The 20,629-nt window shown below is 40.6% G+C and overlaps 1 protein-coding gene across 6 annotated transcripts in view; it reads left to right on the top strand.

Moving 5' to 3' along the window:
• The window catches only part of VPS13C (vacuolar protein sorting 13 homolog C), a 113,739-nt gene that overhangs the window by 35,989 nt on the left and 57,121 nt on the right, over positions 1-20,629 (top strand). For 4 of the 6 annotated variants that reach the window (XM_083475451.1, XM_083475448.1, XM_083475450.1 and 1 more), the window contains 21 exons: positions 849-1,041; positions 1,158-1,272; positions 1,444-1,580; positions 1,938-2,061; positions 3,575-3,692; positions 3,938-4,067; positions 4,275-4,353; positions 4,886-5,028; positions 5,927-6,080; positions 7,464-7,540; positions 7,658-7,717; positions 8,831-8,984; positions 9,086-9,202; positions 9,459-9,562; positions 10,426-10,593; positions 11,175-11,479; positions 11,592-11,739; positions 17,045-17,144; positions 17,990-18,126; positions 18,733-18,889; positions 20,190-20,269. In XM_083475451.1, the coding sequence (XP_083331577.1) occupies positions 849-1,041; positions 1,158-1,272; positions 1,444-1,580; positions 1,938-2,061; positions 3,575-3,692; positions 3,938-4,067; positions 4,275-4,353; positions 4,886-5,028; positions 5,927-6,080; positions 7,464-7,540; positions 7,658-7,717; positions 8,831-8,984; positions 9,086-9,202; positions 9,459-9,562; positions 10,426-10,593; positions 11,175-11,479; positions 11,592-11,739; positions 17,045-17,144; positions 17,990-18,126; positions 18,733-18,889; positions 20,190-20,269 (2,800 nt within the window). The remainder of the gene's footprint in view (positions 1-848; positions 1,042-1,157; positions 1,273-1,443; positions 1,581-1,937; positions 2,062-3,574; positions 3,693-3,937; positions 4,068-4,274; positions 4,354-4,885; positions 5,029-5,926; positions 6,081-7,463; positions 7,541-7,657; positions 7,718-8,830; positions 8,985-9,085; positions 9,203-9,458; positions 9,563-10,425; positions 10,594-11,174; positions 11,480-11,591; positions 11,740-17,044; positions 17,145-17,989; positions 18,127-18,732; positions 18,890-20,189; positions 20,270-20,629) is intronic. The other 2 variants (XM_083475452.1, XM_083475449.1) reach the window with 1 other exon arrangement.

A 20,629-nucleotide genomic window follows, 5' to 3' on the forward strand; every position in this document is an offset into this window, starting at 1 on the left:
AACCTTGTGGTGAAGGGTGATTAGAAATTAAATTAAATTAAATTAAATTAAATTATCTGTTTCATGTTTCTTTTTTTAAACTAGTGGTTTTTTTTTGGACAGTTCTTATTAGAGACATGAAACTTTTCAAGTCTAGTATCTGCCATTAAATGAGTGGTGTGAGGGGTGCTGAAACCCATCTATAACTTGTTAGGATATATCGGGATGACACTATGATGAAACCTAAAAATGGATTCTGTCTCAGATTATATCTATTCTTTTAAAAGCAGAGACAGATATATGTGCCATAAATTTTGATTCACAGTTAAGTGCATAGGCTTGCTATCCCTCCTGCTTCAGGTGGGCTGTGCATTTTTTCTTTACTTTTTAAAAGGGTTAGATATGTATATGCTCCTCGTTATGTGTATTCTCCTCATTCTATTTTAAAAAAAACAAAAGGAAACAGGACAACCTCTTAAGTTATTTGGGGCAGAGGTGTGGAGGCTCATTGATATCACAAATTTCAGCCAATTAGTGCTGTGCACAGCTGGCTGTAACTGTTAAGCAAAATTAGCTTCTTTTGAGCTCAGCCCAGAAGAGCAATTCTATGTCTAAATAAGGCATGGTGGATTAACTGAAAGCGAATCGTTCATATTCTGTTCATCTATACATACCATTACCTTATTCCTTAAACTGATGCTACTTACAGACACACACATTCAGAAAAGTGGTGCTCTGCCAAATTCTTTTCCGATTTTGTTCTGCCTTACACCTGATTTGGTATGGCCAAGTCTAGTCCCTGTAATATTGATTAATATTTAACTGCATGTATAAGTTCTGCATTCAGATTGTCAACTTTTAACTTGCAGGGTAGAAGCAAAGCTTGAACACTGGTATGTAACTGGTCTGAGACAGCAGAACATTGTTCCTTCACTCGTGGCTTCCATTGGGGACACACGATCATCTCTGCTTAAAATAGAATTTGAGAATAATCCAGAAGACAGTACTGCAGATCAGAGATTCTTTGTTGAATCACAGCCTGTGGAAATTATATATGATGCAGTGAGTATTGTTCAGTAATGATTAACAGTGTTTCTTTCTCTTGAAGTCCTGTATTTTTTATTCATGGATTTGCAATTCCATTACGAAAACTGCATAAACAAAATTTTCTTTTGCAGAAAACAATAAACGCAATGGTGGAATTCTTCCAGACAAGCAAGGGCATGGACCTTGAACGCTTAACAACGGCCACTCTTTCCAAGCTAGAAGAAATTAAAGAGAGGACTGCCACAGGTATCTTTCCAGAAACATGTGTTCGCTTGATTACATAGAGGGATTACAGAAGACTGACCAAATGACCTTTTGAATGCTGTTTAACATCTATTTGTTTTAAAGCCTGCACCATTTTCTACACTGCACACTCAAGATTTTTAAAAAATATCCTCATTTTGTTTTGTGTTTTAGGGCTTGCACATATTATTGAAACTCGCAAAGTCCTTGACTTGAGGATTAATCTGAAACCTTCTTATCTTCTGATACCACAGACAGGTTTCCACCATGAAAAATCCAACCTTCTTATTCTGGACTTTGGTACTTTTCAGGTATATAATCCTTAGGTTTCTAAAGATCAAAGCTTAAAAGGTCTCTTCATTTAAATAGTTTAGAAATGGAGGAGTGGGTGTTGTTAGTGAATGACCTATGTGACCTGAGTCTTGGGGTTTGTGCTCTGTGCCCCTTCCTTTAGAGTTCTATCATTTTTGGTGAACTCTGATAATTTACTAACCCTGAAGACTATTTCACTGGTCATTTGTAGTATTTTAAGTTAGTGAACCTATATATTTTTTAAAATCATTCCGTAAATCAGTCTGCTGATTAATCTTGCTGCTATGAAAGATGAATCTCTGAAAATGAGGTGTCTAATATGTTCTAAACAATAATGAAAAGTGATTATTCAATAGTTGAACAGCATCAATCAAGGCAACCACCATACCTCAAGTACATCACTGGAAGAGATCATGGATAAAGCATATGACAAGTTTGATGTAGAAATCAAGAATGTGCAACTGCTGTTTGGCTTATCAGGTATTCAGTCTGTAAGGAAATAAAAGTTACATGTAAACAGAGTCTTGATTACTGGCTGGTGTTTGGAGCTGAAAGCAATGCTTTGAGAATCAAATCCCAAGACAAAATAATTTGTATACTGGTGTTAGGAGGAAGAGGTGGCAACTGGTGCCTGTTTCTGCAGAACCTTGCAACTGGCCTGGCCAGAAGTAAACACGGCTGGGCTGGATGTGTTGCAGTGGTAGCTGTGCAGCCTCCATTGTGGCTGTATAAAGTGTGTCTGACAGAGCAGGTGAACAGAGATTGGCAGAGAAGCAGGAACCACAGAGCCTCATTCACAGACAAGGGAACAACTTGTGCTTTGAGGTACCTGGGTATAAATATGCAGTGGCAAGCCAAAAGGGGAAAGAAAACATTCAGGGAGACCTGGGAAGTAGGTGTGTGTGAGGAAGCCTGTAGAATGGGGAAGAAAGCAGGTGCTTGGAAGTCATTAGCTACCGTACTTGAAACTCCAGGGATGAATAGAGCAACCAAACATGCTTAGGAGTAAAGGACTTGTCATATCCTTTCTGAAGTAAGAAGTAGGTGTGGGGCTCTGGGGTTTTTAAACTCTGTAAAGCACAGTTCTGTCCCGATCCCACCATGGGGGATATCTGATAATTTGTATTGTGATATCCATTTTCTGCCTGTTACTCTGTACCTCCAGATCCCATTTCGTACTGTGTTGATTTAGTGCTGAGACATTTCAGTTCAGTCAGAATTTGCACAGAAGTCCAAGACTGGGTGAGAGTAACCTGTTCCCATCCCTGTTGTTGGGCATAAAGGAGTCTAGGTGGGAAGGTAGAAGTGCCATGTTAAATAGAGACTTTATTTAAAAAGTGTGTGTGTGTATAATGCATGTATAAATAAGAATAGAATGGGTTAAAGCATCACTAAAATAACAATACATTTTAAAGTTCTGAGAAAATAAGCATCTTCACCTGATGCTGAATGATAGTAATCTTGACATCAGCAGAATGTCATTAGCTTCAGTTATGCACCCCAGATTTAACTTGAGTTTGGTGCTTCTTAATAGCAACTGTGATGTTACAGTTTTAGAGAAGTAGCCATGTTAGTCTGTTGCAGTAGAAACTATGTATCTGAAGAAGTGTGCATGCACACGAAAGCTCATACCAAGAACTAACTTAGTTGGTCTTTAAGGTGCTACTGGCAGGAATTTTTTTATTTTGACTATGGCAGACCAACACGGCTACCTATCTGCAGTAGAAACAAAGTATTGTGGTCCCTTAAAGATTAGCAAATACTCTTTAAGGGGATAACAAGATGGTTATGGTAGAATTGTTGAACTTTTCATAGATAGTGCATCTCGTGTATTGGGTTTTCTGCAATTGATCAGTTGCTCAAGACTAGTGCTTCTTTCTGCCATGGTTATTTCTGGATTTACATATTTAAGAACATAACTTTCGAATTAGAAATGTATATTTTCTCTCATGCTACAGTTACTAAGACATGCAAATTATTAATTGTTCTTCAGGAGAAGATTGGAAAAAGGCTCGATTTGAACATCCCTCACCTCTGCACATATTGCGTCCCATGGACATACACATACAGCTTGCCAAATCAATGGTGGAGAAGGATGCCAGAATGGCTAAGTAATGTATCACAATTTAATTGGTTGTAATTATGGATTTCATGTGTTTCTTGTAAAAATGAACTGTAGTAAGCAATTTTTTCTGAAATTCACTTGTTTGGTGTTTCAGTACTTTCTTTTTCCTCTGTAGATTTCACTTTTGTATCAGTTGGTTAATAAAATTGATTGTTGGTAGTCTAGTTTTGTTACATGCCTTGTATGTAACATCAAACACTTTTAATGCCATCCTTTTAAAAATATCCTTAGGTTCAAAGTATCAGGAGAGCTTCCCCTGCTTCACTTGAGGATTTCTGATCAGAAGATCAAACGTGTCTTTGAACTCATTGATAGCATTACGCTCCCACAGAAGCCAGCTGTTTCAGCTTCGAGTGCAAAAGTAAATACACAATATTCATCATATGGGGAGAGATCAAAAACACATGCTACAGATTGAAAATGTGATTGATATGAAGACAAGTAAAAACTCTTATTCGGAATAGAGAGAGGTGCAATGTTGCATTTTCTAAAATGAGGGCATTTTAGAAAAATGCAAACAATGAAATTAGAACCACAGCTCATTCTCTGTATCTTGCAATCTTCTTAGGTATCCACCATTCCTGCTATTGCTGATAGACAAAAAGATTTTCTTGGGACATCCCTATTGCTGGAAGGAGTAGGATCAGGTAAAAAATGAAATATGATGCTGATTGTAGCTGAATAGATCACCAACAGTGATCTTACTGCCTCTTAATTTGGCTCCCTCATGCTGTTACTGACGGGATGATCCATGATGATTTAAATCATGATGAGATACTAACAGTTTAACAGGTTAAGTGTTAATGGCAGTTTTTCCATGAATGCCATAACTTGTGGAGTCAGGTTTACAATACGTAAATGAAAGATACATTTATCAATGTAGTAGAATGATAGGGAAGCCTTGGTGAGCCATGCTTTGAATTTGAGCATACTCAGAATAATTAAAAGGTGATTCTTTTGACTTGGATAATGTATTAGGACTTTTAGTTAACATCCTTAAAAATATGAAACAGGTTAGAAGCAGAGAGCTCTTGGTAACAAAAATAAAAGAAGTGATCAGGTTGTTTCTGTTTACTGACATATTTGAGGCTGATCAGTCCACCATTGGGGCAATGTTTTTATGTAGTCTATTTCTACTCAGATAACTTTTTTTAAAAAAAAATATCATTTGTTCCTTAGAATCTGATGATGAGTATTTTGATGCCGATGACTCTACTATACCTGGAGAAAGAACTTTCCCCAAGAGAAAGGAACTAAAGACTGAGCTTGTGACTGTTCAGGAAGAGCTCACAAATCTTCAACTGAAGTTTGAAATTAGGGAGGCAAGTGTTTCTCCCCCCGCCCCGAAGAATAATTCAAATGATAAAAGTTGAATAATATATTTCCAAAACAAATGGGCTGCTGCAGTTGGCATTGACATCTCTTGTTGAAATGGAGCATGGGCATTCTGCTGTAACCAACCTGACTTCATCTGATATTGGTGGAGAGTTGGCAGTGGTACACAGCCTGATCAGTTAAAGCAGAATTACTGCATCAGCTGGATGTTCCCCTGCAGGGCATAACTCTCCTTAGTGTTCCTTTTCAACTGAAAAAGTTAAACTGGGAAGCAGGTAGAAAGTTGTTTCCTCCCCACTCCTGTGCTGTGATGACCTAATCTGTTGGACTAGTATCAAAGATGCCTTTCAGCACTGTAATTGCCACTCAGTTAAAGATGAAGGGCCATAGCTCTGTCTTGCATGTGGAAGGTCCTAAATTCAGTCCCCAGCATCTCCAGGGAGGGCTGAGAGAAACCCTTGCCTGAAGCCTTGGAGAGCTGCTGCCAGTCAGTGTAGACAATACTGATCAAGATCGACTAGTGATCTGAATTGGTATAAGGCAGCTTCCTGTGTTCCTATGACTCAGCATAATACTGAGCTGGGACTTGCTCACAGGTAAAGTAGGGTCAGGATTCTAGCCTTGGTGAATTTATTATAGCAACTTGGCAGATGAATAAAAACATCCCCCCCTGAATTTACTTTTTTTAAAATGAGGTGTTTACATGGACCATGTTAGAAAAGGCATTCTTCCTACTGTCATATATATCCTCTTCTAGGATGGCACCAGTCACTTGTCATTGTAAGTAGTTGTTTTCTCCCCTTGTATGGTATGGAAGAAATGTAGGAAGGGACAACACTGGGTTTGAAAGAAGTTATATAATACTTATCCTGATGCTTTACTTAGGTGGTTTTGGAGCTCACTAAGCAACTACAGAGAGAAGAAACAATCCTTGTATTTAATGTGAAGCAGCTTGGAATGGAAGCAACTGACAAAACTTATCACTTGAGAGCTGTATCTTATTTGAGGAAAATTAGCCTGGATTATCATGAAATTCAAGGTAGCTTAATAGATAAAATAATATAGTATTTGTGTGATAGAACGTACTGATTTATTTCTATTATTGTCCTAATTGCTTATAATGTTTTAAATTGTTTTTAACTGCTTTTTAACTTGTGGTTTTTAAAAACTTGTGGTTTTCTTATTTTTTAATTTAAGGGATGTAAGATGTGCTTGGGAGTTGGGGAGAAAAGGGGTGGCTCCAATTTCACCCCTTCTAAGACAAGGTTCTTGAGCAGGTAGTTGCAGACCAGATCCAGGCGCTTTTTAGAATAAATTGATTTTCCAGATCCATTTCAGTCAGGGCTTAAGCAGTGGTGTTGGCACAGAAACTGCTTTGGCCGCCCTGTCAGGAGAGAGACAAGGGAAATATGCCCCTTTTAATTCTCCACAGCCTCTCAGTAGCTCTTGATACAATGAACCATAGTGTCCTTCTGGAGCAGCTGTCTGAGTTGGCGGTGGGTGGCGCTCCTTTTACAGTGGTTCTGGCCCTACTTGGATGGACGTTTCTAGAGGGTGTTACTTGAGGAGCGTCCTTCAGCCCTGTAGAATCTTCAGTGTGCGGTTCCCTACCTAACATATACATGAAACCACTGAGTGAGATTATCCAGAGTTTCAGAGTATGTTGTCAGCAGTATGCCAATGAGAGCTCTACTGCTTTACATCTGCAAGTTTGGCAGTGGATGTGCTGGACCTGCCTCTGAAGGTGGTTCGGAAACTTTGGTGGCTAGGTAGCTCTCTGGGGCAAGCCAGTTTGAGCATACTGCACCAATCCTGGCCTGACTGCAGTGGCTACTAATTAGTTACCAGGCCCAATTCAAAGTGCTGGTTTTGACCTATAAAGCCTTAAATGGCTCAGGACCACAATACCTCAAGGACCATAGCCTCCCCCTCCCCACACCATATGAACCGACCTGGACCCTGTAATCATCATCTGAGGCTCTTTGCGTGCCTCATGCACAAGAGGTATGGAAGGTGGCAGCATGAGAATGAGCCTTTTTGTGGCTCCTGCTTGTGGAATGCTCTCCCCAGGGAGGCTTGCCTAGCACCTTATCTTACATATCTTTAGGTGCCAGGCGAAAACATTTCTCCATAACCAGTCCTTTGGCTGATTAGCAATTTATTCCTGGTGTCATGCAGGCACTGGGGTGGGTTATTCCTGCATGACACCCTCATAAATCTACACTCCAAGTAAGTACCAATTGTACTTTCTACTTGCAATTTGAATTTCTTTGGAAGTGACTTTTGTCTTTTGTGACTCCTATTTAAAGGTGTTTGGACCATAGTTCTAGAAAATGCTGTGTCCAATACCTGTTGTAGATTTTAAAGTTGATGCCAATTTTTGTGAATAACTCTTAAATGAAGTTCTATGTTGTGTTTGCAGGTAAAAAACAGCAACTTCATTTAATTAGCTCTTCAGATAAACCCGGGTTAGATCTCCTGAAAGTAGAATACATCAAGGTAATGGTTTTTAATAACTATTTTTAAAAAGCTGAGTAAATATAAAATTGGAACCTGTGTGTATGTGGATGGTGTTTAGTTTAGTCTCTTAACTATCACGTTTGATATTTCCTTTAGGCCGATCAAAATGGTCCAGGATTTCAGACAGTTTTTGATAACACTGAACAAACAGTTCGGGTAAGCAACATCTAGGACAAAATCTAGTACTCGCCTGAATCATGATTCTTCAGGTTGCTCTGTAGCATATCACTTTGCAGGTAGAGGGGGCAGGGGTGTGTGAGGGAAATGGTATGGATAGGAGTTCGATTGTTGCATTTCTTAAACTTGTAATATTGTCACTTTTGTCTCATTCTCCCTGTGGGTTGCTTCCTCCTAGCTTTAGGATATTTTTTTTAAAAAATAAATCCTGTTGCAGTTTCATTAGCTTGCTAAGATGAGCTGTCTGCCAAGAGCTAACTTTGAAATTATGATGGGACCCATGGTTGTTCATGCCCCACATATGTCTGCATCTGAAGAGAGGCTGCCCTTGTCTCATGTGGCCACGTGTGGTGTGTCTTTCCAAAACATTGTGCCCAAGTAATGAGACTGAAGGCCAAAGGGCTTTCTTTCTTTTTCTAGACATTTTTCCACATATAAAGGCTTCTAATTTTTAGAAGTCCATGGTTTACCCTTCTGGCCAATCAGGGTTCTGGACTGGAGAGTAGCACAGGTAATTAATATGCCCATCACTAAGCAAGGTGTGCTTCATGGTACTGCAGTTACTGTTTGGCTTGCATTTCCCCCAAATATTTCCAGCTAGTTAACTGGAAAGAACACCCTAAACATAATAATAATAATAATAATAATAATAATAATAATAATAATAATAATAATATTAATAATAATAATAATAATATATATTTATACCCCACCCTCCCCAACCAAGGCCGGGCTCAGGGCGGCTAACAAGCAATAATAAAAACAAATTGAATGAATACAGCTTAAAAACAAAATTAAAATACAACATTAAAATATTGAAACGTTAAAATATTAAAATGTAGCCTCATCGCAGGAGGAGAAAGGAAAAGAAAAAAGAAAAAAAGAAAGAGGGGGAGGGAATCAAATTGGCTCCAAGCCAAAGGCCAGGCGGAACAACTCTGTCTTACAGGCCCTGCGGAAAGAATGACTTCTTCATTCATATAAGGCTTCCGTATTTTTCCCCAAGTGACAGAATGTAATCTATTATAGTAAACACATACTATGTGAATAAGGAACTCCCACTACCTGTGACTCTTCTCCCTCCCCAACTAGGTGTCCTTCTCATCATTAAACCTGCTGCTGCACACGGAGGCCCTTCTCTCCTCTCTCAACTACCTCATGGCTGTTGTCCCGTCAAGGGGTCAGAGTAGAGGGTCATTGCAGATACAGGAAGGCAAACAGAACAAAGAGGCTAATTTGAAGAAAGGTATGGTGAATTTCTCATTTCAGCGTAGCTTATCTGAAAATATTCCATGAATTGGCTCACATCTCAGCAAAAAATCTATTGTACAAATCTCTTCCTCACAGTGACAAAACCACACAAAGAAAAGGATGTGTTTGATTTCAAAGTGTTTGCCAAGTTGGATGCCTTCTGTTTAAACATTTGTGATGCAAAGAACAATATTGCTGAAATCAAAATTCAAGGTAAGGGGTGTGTGTGTGGGGGGGGGACCTTTTAAGAACTTGTTTCCAAAACTTGTATCCAAAACTTGTAATATAGCTGAAGACCTTGATTTAATTTCTTTGAGGATTCATGGCTGATTTCTTATGTTCATATTTTTGGTTCACTGTATCGTCAAGGTTCACAATGTGTAATAAATAAATGCACAACTTTAAGAAGTTGGAAAGAAAGATAATTTTGAAAGGTTTGAAATTGCATGTACCAATTCTTCTCTCTCAGGTCTTGATTCATCTTTGTTTCTTCAGTCCAGTCAAACCATTCTCTTTGCACGGCTGAAAGATATAATTGTTACTGATGTTGATTCAAGGACAATTCATAAAAAGGTATACTAAAATTGAATGTTGTTAAATAATTCATATAATGGTGTTTCACTAGGACTATTATTATTATTATTATTTTTAAAAAAGATTCAGTGAACTGAATTACAAGCTGCAAAACTGGATAGAAAAAAAATGCTTAGGTTCCAGTGGACAGGTATGCAGAATAAATGGCTACTTGGTTAGGAATCGGTGTCCACCCATGGGAGCTGTTAGGAAGGAACTGAGCACTTCTTTTGACTTCTTAGTGGCTCACATGATGAATGCAAATGTGGTTTGTGAGGCTGGCTGCAGAGGAGGAAGCATTCCATGCCCTGCATTGTGACTGAAAGCTGTTGGGCATGGGGAGACTGAAGCAAGATTTTCTTCTTCTTATGGAAGCCAGTTTTACAAATTGTCTTTGTAGGATTGATAAGGCAAGAGGCATCATGGATGTTTTCTATGTCCTGAAGCATCTCAAATGTTTACTTTTTATTTTGGGAAGACAGGAATAACCATCGTCTAGTGCAAGAGATGGGGAATGAATAAATAACCACCTAACAATAAATAATAACAGTGGCTGGTGGGATAGGACATCTTCATTGGGTTAGCTAAAAAGCTTCCTTGCTTTGAAAATATTTTATGAGACAATCACATACAGGGAATTCTGTCTCTGAAATGGGCTGAATAGACTGACCTGTAAATCCAGTCTGAGCTGATAAATCTACTCATTGAGATAATGCTAATCTTCAGAACTTCATTCCTAGAAATGGAGATAAAACTCGCATGCACCTAAGATAATTTGAACTGCTCAAATACCTGTGTGTGTTTACACTGATCTAGAAACTGAAAACTATATGTACTTTCTGCCCCCCCCCTTCCCGTTTTAGGCTGTTTCTATAGTTGGTGATGAAGTCTTCAGTTTCAATTTGGCATTGTATCCAGAAGCTACTGAGGGAGAAGCCTACAGAGATATGTCCAAAGTGGATGGGATAATGTCTCTCAAAGTGGGCTGCATTCAGATTATATACCTACATAAATTCCTCATGTCACTCCTGGTAAGACCCAACAATCAAGTGAATTTGCATTATAATGCCACGTATAGAATTAATAGGAAGCCTTTACCATGCAAGATGATACAGTTTGGTAATTGTATGAGAGTGTTTTGGAAATATACTTTTGGGAATTTATTTAGGTTTTCTTTCCTCTTCCAAATAAAATAGGCTCTCATATTCATTGGATTTGGCCTGATTCAGTCCCCTAGAGAAGCAAAAGTTCCGTATGAAATTATATAAACTTCTTACAGATTTGAAGCTCTTAGTTCCATTTTACCAGACTAGTTGCCTCTTGCTGGGCATGAAAGGAAGTCAGACTTTGATTTGGATTAATTAGTTGCTTTGCCATCAGTTACTGCTCCTGCTTTGTCATGAACTTGTCTTGCTAAAGTCATCACTATGCCATCTTTCATGAAAAAGGATGGACCTACATGTTAAGTAAAAATCTGGGTCTGAGAATCTGAAATCTTTCCTGAACAGCTGCAACTGTTATAGGGGAAAGTTTATGATGTATTAATACAAGGGATATTCAATAAAATGAAAGTGCCACTGAAGAAATCATCACTGCTTTTTTCCTCTTGCAGAATTTTCTGAACAACTTCCAAGTTGCCAAAGAAGCCTTGAGTGCTGCTACGGTGCAGGCTGCAGAGAAGGCTGCCACAAGTGTGAGGGGTTTGGCTCAGAGGAGCTTTCGTCTTTCCATGGATATTAATCTAAAGGCTCCAGTTATACTCATCCCTCAGTCTTCAGTTTCATCTAATGCTATTGTGATAGACCTGGGATTGATCAAGATACAAAACAAATTCAGTTTGGTGCTGGCTGAGGACTGTTCACTCCCCCCGGTCATGGATAAAATGGATGTATTATTGACACAACTTAAGTTGTCAAGGTGAATTAAACTTTTCTTATCCATGTGCTGTTGAATCAGGATAGTCAGAATGCTGTTTGGGGCTGGTCCGTCATGTTATTCCATAACAGTCATGTTGTTTGTTGTTACTTAGGACAATCCTGCAACCAGGTTTCTCTCAAACTGACATCCAAATTCTACATCCCATTAATCTGAACCTTTCTGTGAATCGCAACCTGGCTGGAGAATGGTATCACAAAATACCAATGGTGGAAATCAAAGGGCATCTAGATGCAATGAATGTAAGTTAATTTTTGTTTTCAAAGGTATGCTTGCATAGTTCTTTTTATTATGACAGATATCTTCAGAGAATGTTAAGACTAATTCAATGCTGCAGAGAAACATGCCAAAACATTTAAAATGTGGCAAAACTTCAACTATGTGAAGCTGTGTATATGCTCACTGCTAGGAAATGAATGAATGGGTAAATAAATAAATAGAGTCAAACCAGGGAATGGCAGGAGAGAGTTGCTTAGCCTCCCTGCTTAGCAGCTGACATGCATGGTAGTACAGCAGCAGCCACTATTCTGTGCTGCCTCCAGAGTTTCAACTGAAGAGAGAGTTGTGTGGAGAAAGAACTGGAGAGCCGGAAAATATTAAATTGGTCATAAAGGTACTTTTTGAATGGATAATTATTTTATTATACAACAGACAATAGCAAGAGCATAAGAAAACTTTTATATAGAGATCATGAGTAGAAGTTTTTAGTTAGCCACTCAAAAAATGTAACTACAGTGGTGCCCCGCAAGACGAAATTAATTCGTTCCGCAATTTTTGTCGTCTAGCGAATTTTTCGTCTTGCGAAGCACGAAATCCCATAGGAATGCATTGAAAATCAATTAATGCGTTCCTATGGTCAAAAAAAGTCCAAACAAAGCCAAATTTGGTACAACAACAGTTTATTAACTGCTCTTTAAAGTCACACATACTGTAAAGAGCAGTTCAAAAATTGAAGGGAAAATAAATAAACTTTATAAACATGACAGAAATACATTTAAAAATCAACAAAGTACAGTATACAGACATTTTCTAAGACTCTGGGGGAGCACTTGAAGAAGGCTCCTCTTCCACTCTTTGCTTCTTGGTCAAGAACCTGTCCATTGTCTGCTGCTTCATCCGCCTTTTCAGCAGCTCCCTGAAATACGACATGACCCTCGTATCATAAAAGTTCCCAGCGTCATGTGCCACGTGCTTCTCATGGTGGTGTAGATCTGCAAAAGTCTGCACCTCCTTCCACCTCTGGCAAATGTCCCTCAGTCTTTCGGAGGACAGCCGTTCCCCAGTTGCTTCCTCCTCTTCCAGTGAGGCCTGCTCCAGCGCAGCCTCTGCCTGCAGTTCGACCAGCTCCTGGGTGGTCAGCTCGTCGTCGTGCCCCTCTACCAGCTCGCAGACGTCCTCCTCCGTGACCTCCAGGCCCATGGTCCTCCCCAAGGCAACAATGTCCTGCACCACTGTTGACTCTGGTGCATCAGAGTCACTTGGTGCCACACAGTCCGGCCACAGGTTGCGCCAAGCGCAATTCAAATTTCTCTGGCTGATCCCTTTCCAGGCCGTGTTGACCATCTTCAAGCAGGTGGCAATGTCGAAGTGGTCCTTCCAGAATTCCCGCAGGGTGATGGTGGTGCAGTCAGTCACCTCGAAGCATCGCCTGAAAAGCTCCTTGGTGTAGAGTTTTTTGAAATTGGCGATGACCTGCTGATCCATCGGCTGGAGCAGTGGCGTGGTGTTAGGCGGCAGGAACATGATGTTGATGAAGCTGAACTCCTCCAACAAGTCCACCTCAAGGCCTTTGGGATGGGCAGGAGCATTGTCCATCAGAAGCAAAGCCTTCAGCGGCAGGTCGTTGTCCAGCAGGTACTGCTTGACAGCAGGGCCAAAAGCAAGATTGACCCAGTCCACAAACAGCACACGTGTGACCCAAGCCTTGCTGTTGGATCGCCACATGACACTCAGCCGCTCCTTGTCGATCTTGTGTCTCTTGAAGGCCCGTGGGTTCTCCGAGTGGTACACCAGCAGGGGCTTGATCTTCAGGTCGCCGCTGGCGTTGGCACAGAAGAGCAGGGTCAGACGGTCCTTCATGGGCTTGTGGCCAGGCAGCCTGGACTCCTCCTGAGTGATGAAAGTCCTTTTGGGCATCCTCTTCCAAAACAGCCCGGTCTCGTCGCAGTTGAAGACCTGCTGCGGAACGTAGCCCTCTGTCTTCACAAGCTCCAGGAACTCCGCTGCAAAGTCTTCAGCCGCAGGAACATCAGAACTGGCAGCCTCTCCATGCCTGACCACGCTGTGGATGCCAGATCTCGTCTTGAACCGGTCAAACCAACCTCTGCTAGCCTTGAAGACTTCTGGCTCGGCTGAGGTTCCTGGCTGATCCCGGATGAGGTCAGCATGCAAGGCCTTGGCCTTCTCACAAATGACGGCCTCAGACACTGTGTCCCCTGCACGCTGCTTCTCTTCTATCCAGATGAGCAGCAACTTCTCGACCTCCTCCAGGACAGCTGGGCGGTTCCTCACGATCCTGGTGACTCCCTTGGCTGCATCAGTCGCCATGATCTTCTCCCTCATCTTCAGGATGGTCCCGATGGTCGATGGGTTCCTGCCGTACTCCCTGGCGATGTCCGTCACACGCATTCCGCCGTCGTGCTTCCGAATGATGTCCTTCTTCATCTCCAGCGTCACCTTCTCCTTCTTCCTCTCGCCGGCCAGCGCAGGAGCAGTCTTCTTGGGTCCCATGGCAGCACAGGTCCTACCTTCGTAAACTAAGAAACAGGAAAAAAAATCAGTGATGTGCTTCAAACCCAAAAAATACAAAAGCACCCAGCCACCCACCACACAGAAATTAATACCCAGAACCAAGGCCTTGAATCCCAAGCACCCCAACCCCAAATCCAAAATCCCAAAAACCCCCAAAAAAGTTTTAAAAGTTGAGCTTACCAAATGGATGAAAGAGAAGTTCTGGAAAAGCTTCAGCAATCAACCACCGAAGTCCTCAGGAACCTCAAATGGCTGTAAAAAAAGTTTAGGAAAAGCTTCAAAAATCACCAATGTCTTCAAAAACCTCAACTGCTCCCACAGACACGCACCAACCCACCCATAACACAGAAATTGCAAACCCCTCCTCAACTGCTCCCCCAGCCCCTCCCCTACTGCTGCAAACCCCTCCTCAACTGCTCCCCCAGCCCCTCCCCTACTGCTGCAAACCCCTCCCCAACTGCTTCCCCACCCAGACAAAAAAAAATTCAAAAAATAACAACAAAATTTCAAAAAAAAACAGCCATGCCTAGTGGTCACAGAAAATCATAAAAATTCCCAAAAAACCCCCACATGGTCCCAGATTTCTGCAGAAACCTCCCCCACTGTTCCCCTAGCCAGCCAGCACTCAGAAATTCAAACTCAGAAAAATTTTCAAAAAAAAACAGCCATGCCCAATGGTCACAGAAAATCATAAAAAATCCCAAAAAAACCCCACAAGCCCCCAGATTTCTGCAGAAACCTCCCCCACTGTTCCCCTAGCCAGCCAGCACTCAGAAATTCAAACTCAGAAAAATTTTCAAAAAAAAACAGCCATGCCCAATGGTCACAGAAAATCATAAAAATTCCCAAAAAACCCCCACATGGTCCCAGATTTCTGCAGAAACCTCCCCCACTGTTCCCCTAGCCAGCCAGCACTCAGAAATTCAAACTCAGAAAAAAAAATTTCAAAAAAAAACAGCCATGCCTAGTGGTCACAGAAAATCATAAAAATTCCCAAAAAAACCCCCACATGGTCCCAGATTTCTGCAGAAACCTCCCCCACTGTTCCCCTAGCCAGCCAGCACTCAGAAATTCAAACTCAGAAAAAAAAATTTCAAAAAAAAACAGCCATGCCCAATGGTCACAGAAAATCATAAAAATTCCCAAAAAACCCCCACATGGTCCCAGATTTCTGCAGAAACCTCCCCCACTGTTCCCCTAGCCAGCCAGCACTCAGAAATTCAAACTCAGAAAAATTTTCAAAAAAAAACAGCCATGCCCAATGGTCACAGAAAATCATAAAAATTCCCAAAAAAACCCCACATGGTCCCAGATTTCTGCAGAAACCTCCCCCACTGTTCCCCTAGCCAGCCAGCACTCAGAAATTCAAACTCAGAAAAAAAAATTTCAAAAAAAAACAGCCATGCCCAATGGTCACAGAAAATCATAAAAATTCCCAAAAAACCCCCACATGGTCCCAGATTTCTGCAGAAACCTCCCCCACTGTTCCCCTAGCCAGCCAGCACTCAGAAATTCAAACTCAGAAAAATTTTCAAAAAAAAACAGCCATGCCCAATGGTCACAGAAAATCATAAAAATTCCCAAAAAACCCCCACATGGTCACAGATTTCTGCAGAAACCTCCCCCACTGTTCCCCCAGCCAGCCAGCACTCAGAAATTCAAACTCAGAAAAAAAAATTTGAAAAAAAACAGCCATGCCCAATGGTCACAGAAAATCATAAAAATTCCCAAAAAACCCCCACATGGTCCCAGATTTCTGCAGAAACCTCCCCCACTGTTCCCCTAGCCAGCCAGCACTCAGAAATTCAAACTCAGAAAAATTTTCAAAAAAAAACAGCCATGCCCAATGGTCACAGAAAATCATAAAAAATCCCAAAAAAACCCCACAAGCCCCCAGATTTCTGCAGAAACCTCCCCCACTGTTCCCCCAGCCAGCCAGCACTCAGAAATTCAAACTCAGAAAAATTTTCAAAAATAAGCAACCTGGCACAATGGTCACAGAAAATCATAAAAATTCCCCAAAAAGGCCCACAAGCCCCCAGATTATCGCAAACCCCTTCCCAACACCAAGTCCTTGAATCCCAAACACCCCAACCCAAAATCCAAAACCCCCCCAAAAAGTTTTAAAAGTTTAACTTACCAAATGGATGAAAGAGAAGTTCTGGAAAAGTTCTGGAAAAGTTTTGGAAAATCTTCAAAAGTGAGCAAAGTCTGATAAAAGGCTACCAAACCACGTGCTAACAGTTGCTCCTCGAAGCCAAGTCGCAACTGCAGCTGCTCAAGCTAAGCACCCTTGGTTTTAACGGTTTTTACACAAAGGAAACAATGTCGCGAGACGTTTTCGTTTTGCGAAGCAAGCCCATAGGGGAATTCGTCTTGCGAGGCAAATCGCGGACAAAAAAACCTTTCGTCTAGCGAGTTTTTTGTCTTGCGAGGCATTCGTCTTGCGGGGCACTACTGTAATTAGGTTATGATTAGAGTGGGGGCAAGAAAGAAAGCATTATATCTCTGGTGACTTTTGCTTTGAAGCATTGCTGGAAAGCAGGTTGTACTGAGGAATTGGAACCCCATGATTAAACTGCTGTGGATGCAGGAATGAATCCAATACTGCCGGTCTCTTTGGCTTGTCAGATACTTGCTTCCTATTACCCACAATATGATGGGCAATAGGCAGCAAGTATCTGCCTGTAATTGGTCAATATAAGAAAGATCCCTGGCATTTACCAGCAGTTGAACATTTGATAGAAGCTCTCAAATTCAGAGACAGATAATTTGACTTTATATGCCACTGTTTAGATCATTCTAAGTCAAGAGGATTTGAATGTTCTGCTTAAAGTAGTGACAGAGAACCTTGCTGAAGCAGATCAAACCACAAAGCCACTAGCAAAAACTGAAGGTAAGTCAGTCTTCATTGTAAAATGTGTATGTGTTTTCCCATTTCTTAGTAGATTTTCATTTGGGATGCTTCATATTGCTGAGGCTTGGATTAGTTTTAAAAGTTAGGATAATAGGAGAAGAAGCATTTCTCAGGTTCACCAGACATACTCTTGTCTCTTGAATAAAATATCATGAAAAGAGGACTGGAAGTAACTTTCTTCTTAGGTGTGGGCTTGAGCCTGATTTATTTATGCAGTGCCAAAAAAAAAGAAAAAAAAAAGAGAGAAATAAGGACTGCTTAAGCTATTGAGCAGGAATTTTTGGTTTTTCCTTTCCCTTGGTAACTATAGCAGATGGTGAAAACTGCTTCCTGCTTAGTTATTATTTTTGGGAGCTGTGTAATCAAAGCATACGTGAAAATTAATGCAGAAAGTAGTTGAAGTCCCTTAAGAAAACTATATTCAAATGGATTATATTGAACAGTGAGTGGCCTTTTCCTATCTTAGCTGTTTATTTTTAAAAACCTTGTAAATAGTTTGGTCTTTTAGGTTGCTTGTTTTGGTCTCCCATCCCCCTTTGTTCTCCTTTTGTGAATTTTGTCTGGATCAATCCATGCCAGCCAGTGCGGCTTTTGGAATTAGTATAGGGGTCTGTTTCTTCAGAGGTGATGAACGCATGGCATAGCGGGCAAATACCTTTCCTGGTTTCCCGTCTTGAAGCATAAGAGGGCAGCAAAACTCACAATGCCACGTGTTCAATATCTCTCAGAAACAGTCTCCAGGTGAGAACCATTGTTCCTTTTTTGGGAGGAATAACCATAAAAATGCTGTTTTACAAGTGGAACCAACCTGTCTTTCGTATCAGCAGGAAATGGAACACAAAAGACAAAAACACTGGTAGCTGAGAAAGAAATTATGTTAGAAGATAACTTACTGGGCACATCAAAAGAAGTCCTGCAGGAGGATATTACCAATATGCTGCTAAACTTTGAAATCAAAGAGGTATGACAGCTTGTTTGTCTCTTTAAGCCTAAATGTTGAAGTTTGTTTTATTTATCTGTGCTAGAGACAATTACTTGACACATGAAAGCCTCTAAGATAGGCCAACAAATCTGTGTTGTTAGCAGTGTAAAATATGCCACTTCTCTCATTTTCTGGTACAGACTAAGGCCTAGCTTCCCATTGCATGAATGAGCTGTGATGAGTCTTGGCTTCTCATGCTAATATCATGTCCCCTCTCCAAGGAAAAGTTTTAAAGTTTTTGCTTTTAAACAAACCACAGTTCCTTGTTTGTCTGAACTCAGGGAAACTTGTTTGATTAACCTATGGTTACTGAGAACAAAATAAGTTTTGATGAAGGCTGCTTCTCAAATCATAGTTTCAATGAAACATAGCCCACTGAGTTCAAAAGTCGTGGATAACTAGCAGGTATCTATAGTAAATGCTGAACAGTATTCATGATGATCTGCTCTTTTCACTTGGGAGTTGGAAACTAGTGTTGGCAGAAACCATGTAAGTGGTGTTGATTTCAACTATATATGGTTGACTTTTGAGTCTTCAAATGCATTCTTTTTTCAATTTTTGAAATGTCCTGTATTTTTCTTTTAGGTTGTAGTAACATTAATGAAACAGATAGACAAGAAAAGCTGCCCTTTGCACACATTAACAGTGTTGCAGCTTGGAACTGAAAGCAGAATTAAAACACATTCCATGACTGCTACAGCATATCTTAAAAAAATCCACATGAAGTGCCATGAATTCACTGGTAAGTCAAGGTTAACTTAGAATTTGACAAAATAATGTAATTCAGGTGGTGCAAACAGTTCTTCATGTGGCAATATTAAATTTACAGATTGTTTTCCTACATGTTCAATTTGTGTTCTTTAATGTCTGATTCTGTGTCCATCTATGATTTACATAGAATCATAGAGCTGTAGAGTTGGAACCCTCTGCTTTTGAATGTTAAAGGTAGTTTCTCAGGACCTTCGTTGGCTGCCTCTGTGCCATAAGTTTTACTCAACTTTTTGTTTATTGTAATTGAGTGTTTATAGGTTTTTGAGAAAACCTGTGATGAAAAATAGAAATGTATAAATAGTGTAGTCCTTACACTTCTAAGATTGTAGTTGGTGGGTGGAGGTTTATCACACAACTTTCACATTTTAAAATATTTTTTTTCAGATTTTCCTAACGTGGCCAGTATTCCCTCTCATTTGCAGTGTATCCTGTTAAATGTCACATATATAATTTAAGGGCTGAACCTGGTACTTGCTACAAATAATTTAAGGAGGAGTCTCTCTCTCTCTCTCTCTCTCTCACACACACACACACACACACACACTTTTCCAAAGCAGCTTTCTGGTTATAAGGAGGAGGAAAAGGAATGAGTTGCTATGATGAAAATTCAATAGTTGCTGAAATAATTTCTTCCAAGAAGCGAATCTCTAATGCTGGAAACAAGCACTTTTACATTTGTTTGTAGAAGAGTAGCTCATATCACTTAATAAACCTCTTTACTCGTCCTTTGTCTTGTTCTGAGTAGCTTAAATTCCAGCTGGCAGACCAGATCCCTATCTCACCCACCCCCTGTGAGCCAAGTTTGACAGGTGGGCAGGGCCACTCACAGGTCCAACCACTTGCCTATCACCTACATTCAGCTGATTGTCAGGGCATGCAAACTGCAAGCCCCAATGTTCAGATAGTCGAGGCATCAGAGGGGCTTGCAAAGAGCCATTCATGGTGCTATGCAAGCCCTGAAGTTCAGCTGATTGTTGGGGCTTTGCAGACACAACCCCCTTTTTGGCCCAGCCTAATATTTGCTTGCCCTACCACTGTTGTCAGAAATGATGTCCATTGTAGGGCGGGTGGGCTTGGCTTCGCCAGAACTGCCTGGTGGACCTAATTAGGCCCATAGGCCAGGGGTTCCCCTCTGCTGCTATACACCATTTCTTCAAAAAACATTGTATCATTGAAACGTTAACGCATTTACTGCATTGATTACTTTACTGTGCAAAATGAATACCATATGAATCAGAGCTCTGTAAACGTGCTTCTTACTTTACCCACAGATTCCAAAGGAGATCCTCTGAACATCATTAGTTCTTCAGATGAATCTGGCGAGCATCTTTTAAAAATGAAATATATAAAGGTTTGTTTGTTTTTAACTGAAGATCATTGTGGGATCTTATGAGTCAGTGTTGAAGAAACGAAATTAGGACTTTTTATGCTCAGTGATGTGGAACAGCAAAGTGAAATAACTGGGAATTAAATGTTATGGTTACCTTAATTGAGCATTGTATTAAGGCTAAGTCCCTTAGCTGATCATCTGGTTGGTCAGTGCTATTCTGGTCTCATTCAGCAAGGTGTAATTTTTGTATGAGTGACAGGTGAGGAGTAGGGGAGATTGAGAGATGGCAGAGACTGGGAAATGACTTTAGGTGATGAAGATTGAATAAATATGCAAGGATCTGATTTTCCCTGAAGGCAATTAATTGCCCTCATCTGAGAT

The sequence above is a fragment of the Podarcis liolepis genome (assembly GCF_965112155.1).
Source record: "Podarcis liolepis genome assembly, chromosome: 14".
Classification (NCBI taxonomy): domain Eukaryota; kingdom Metazoa; phylum Chordata; class Lepidosauria; order Squamata; family Lacertidae; genus Podarcis; species Podarcis liolepis.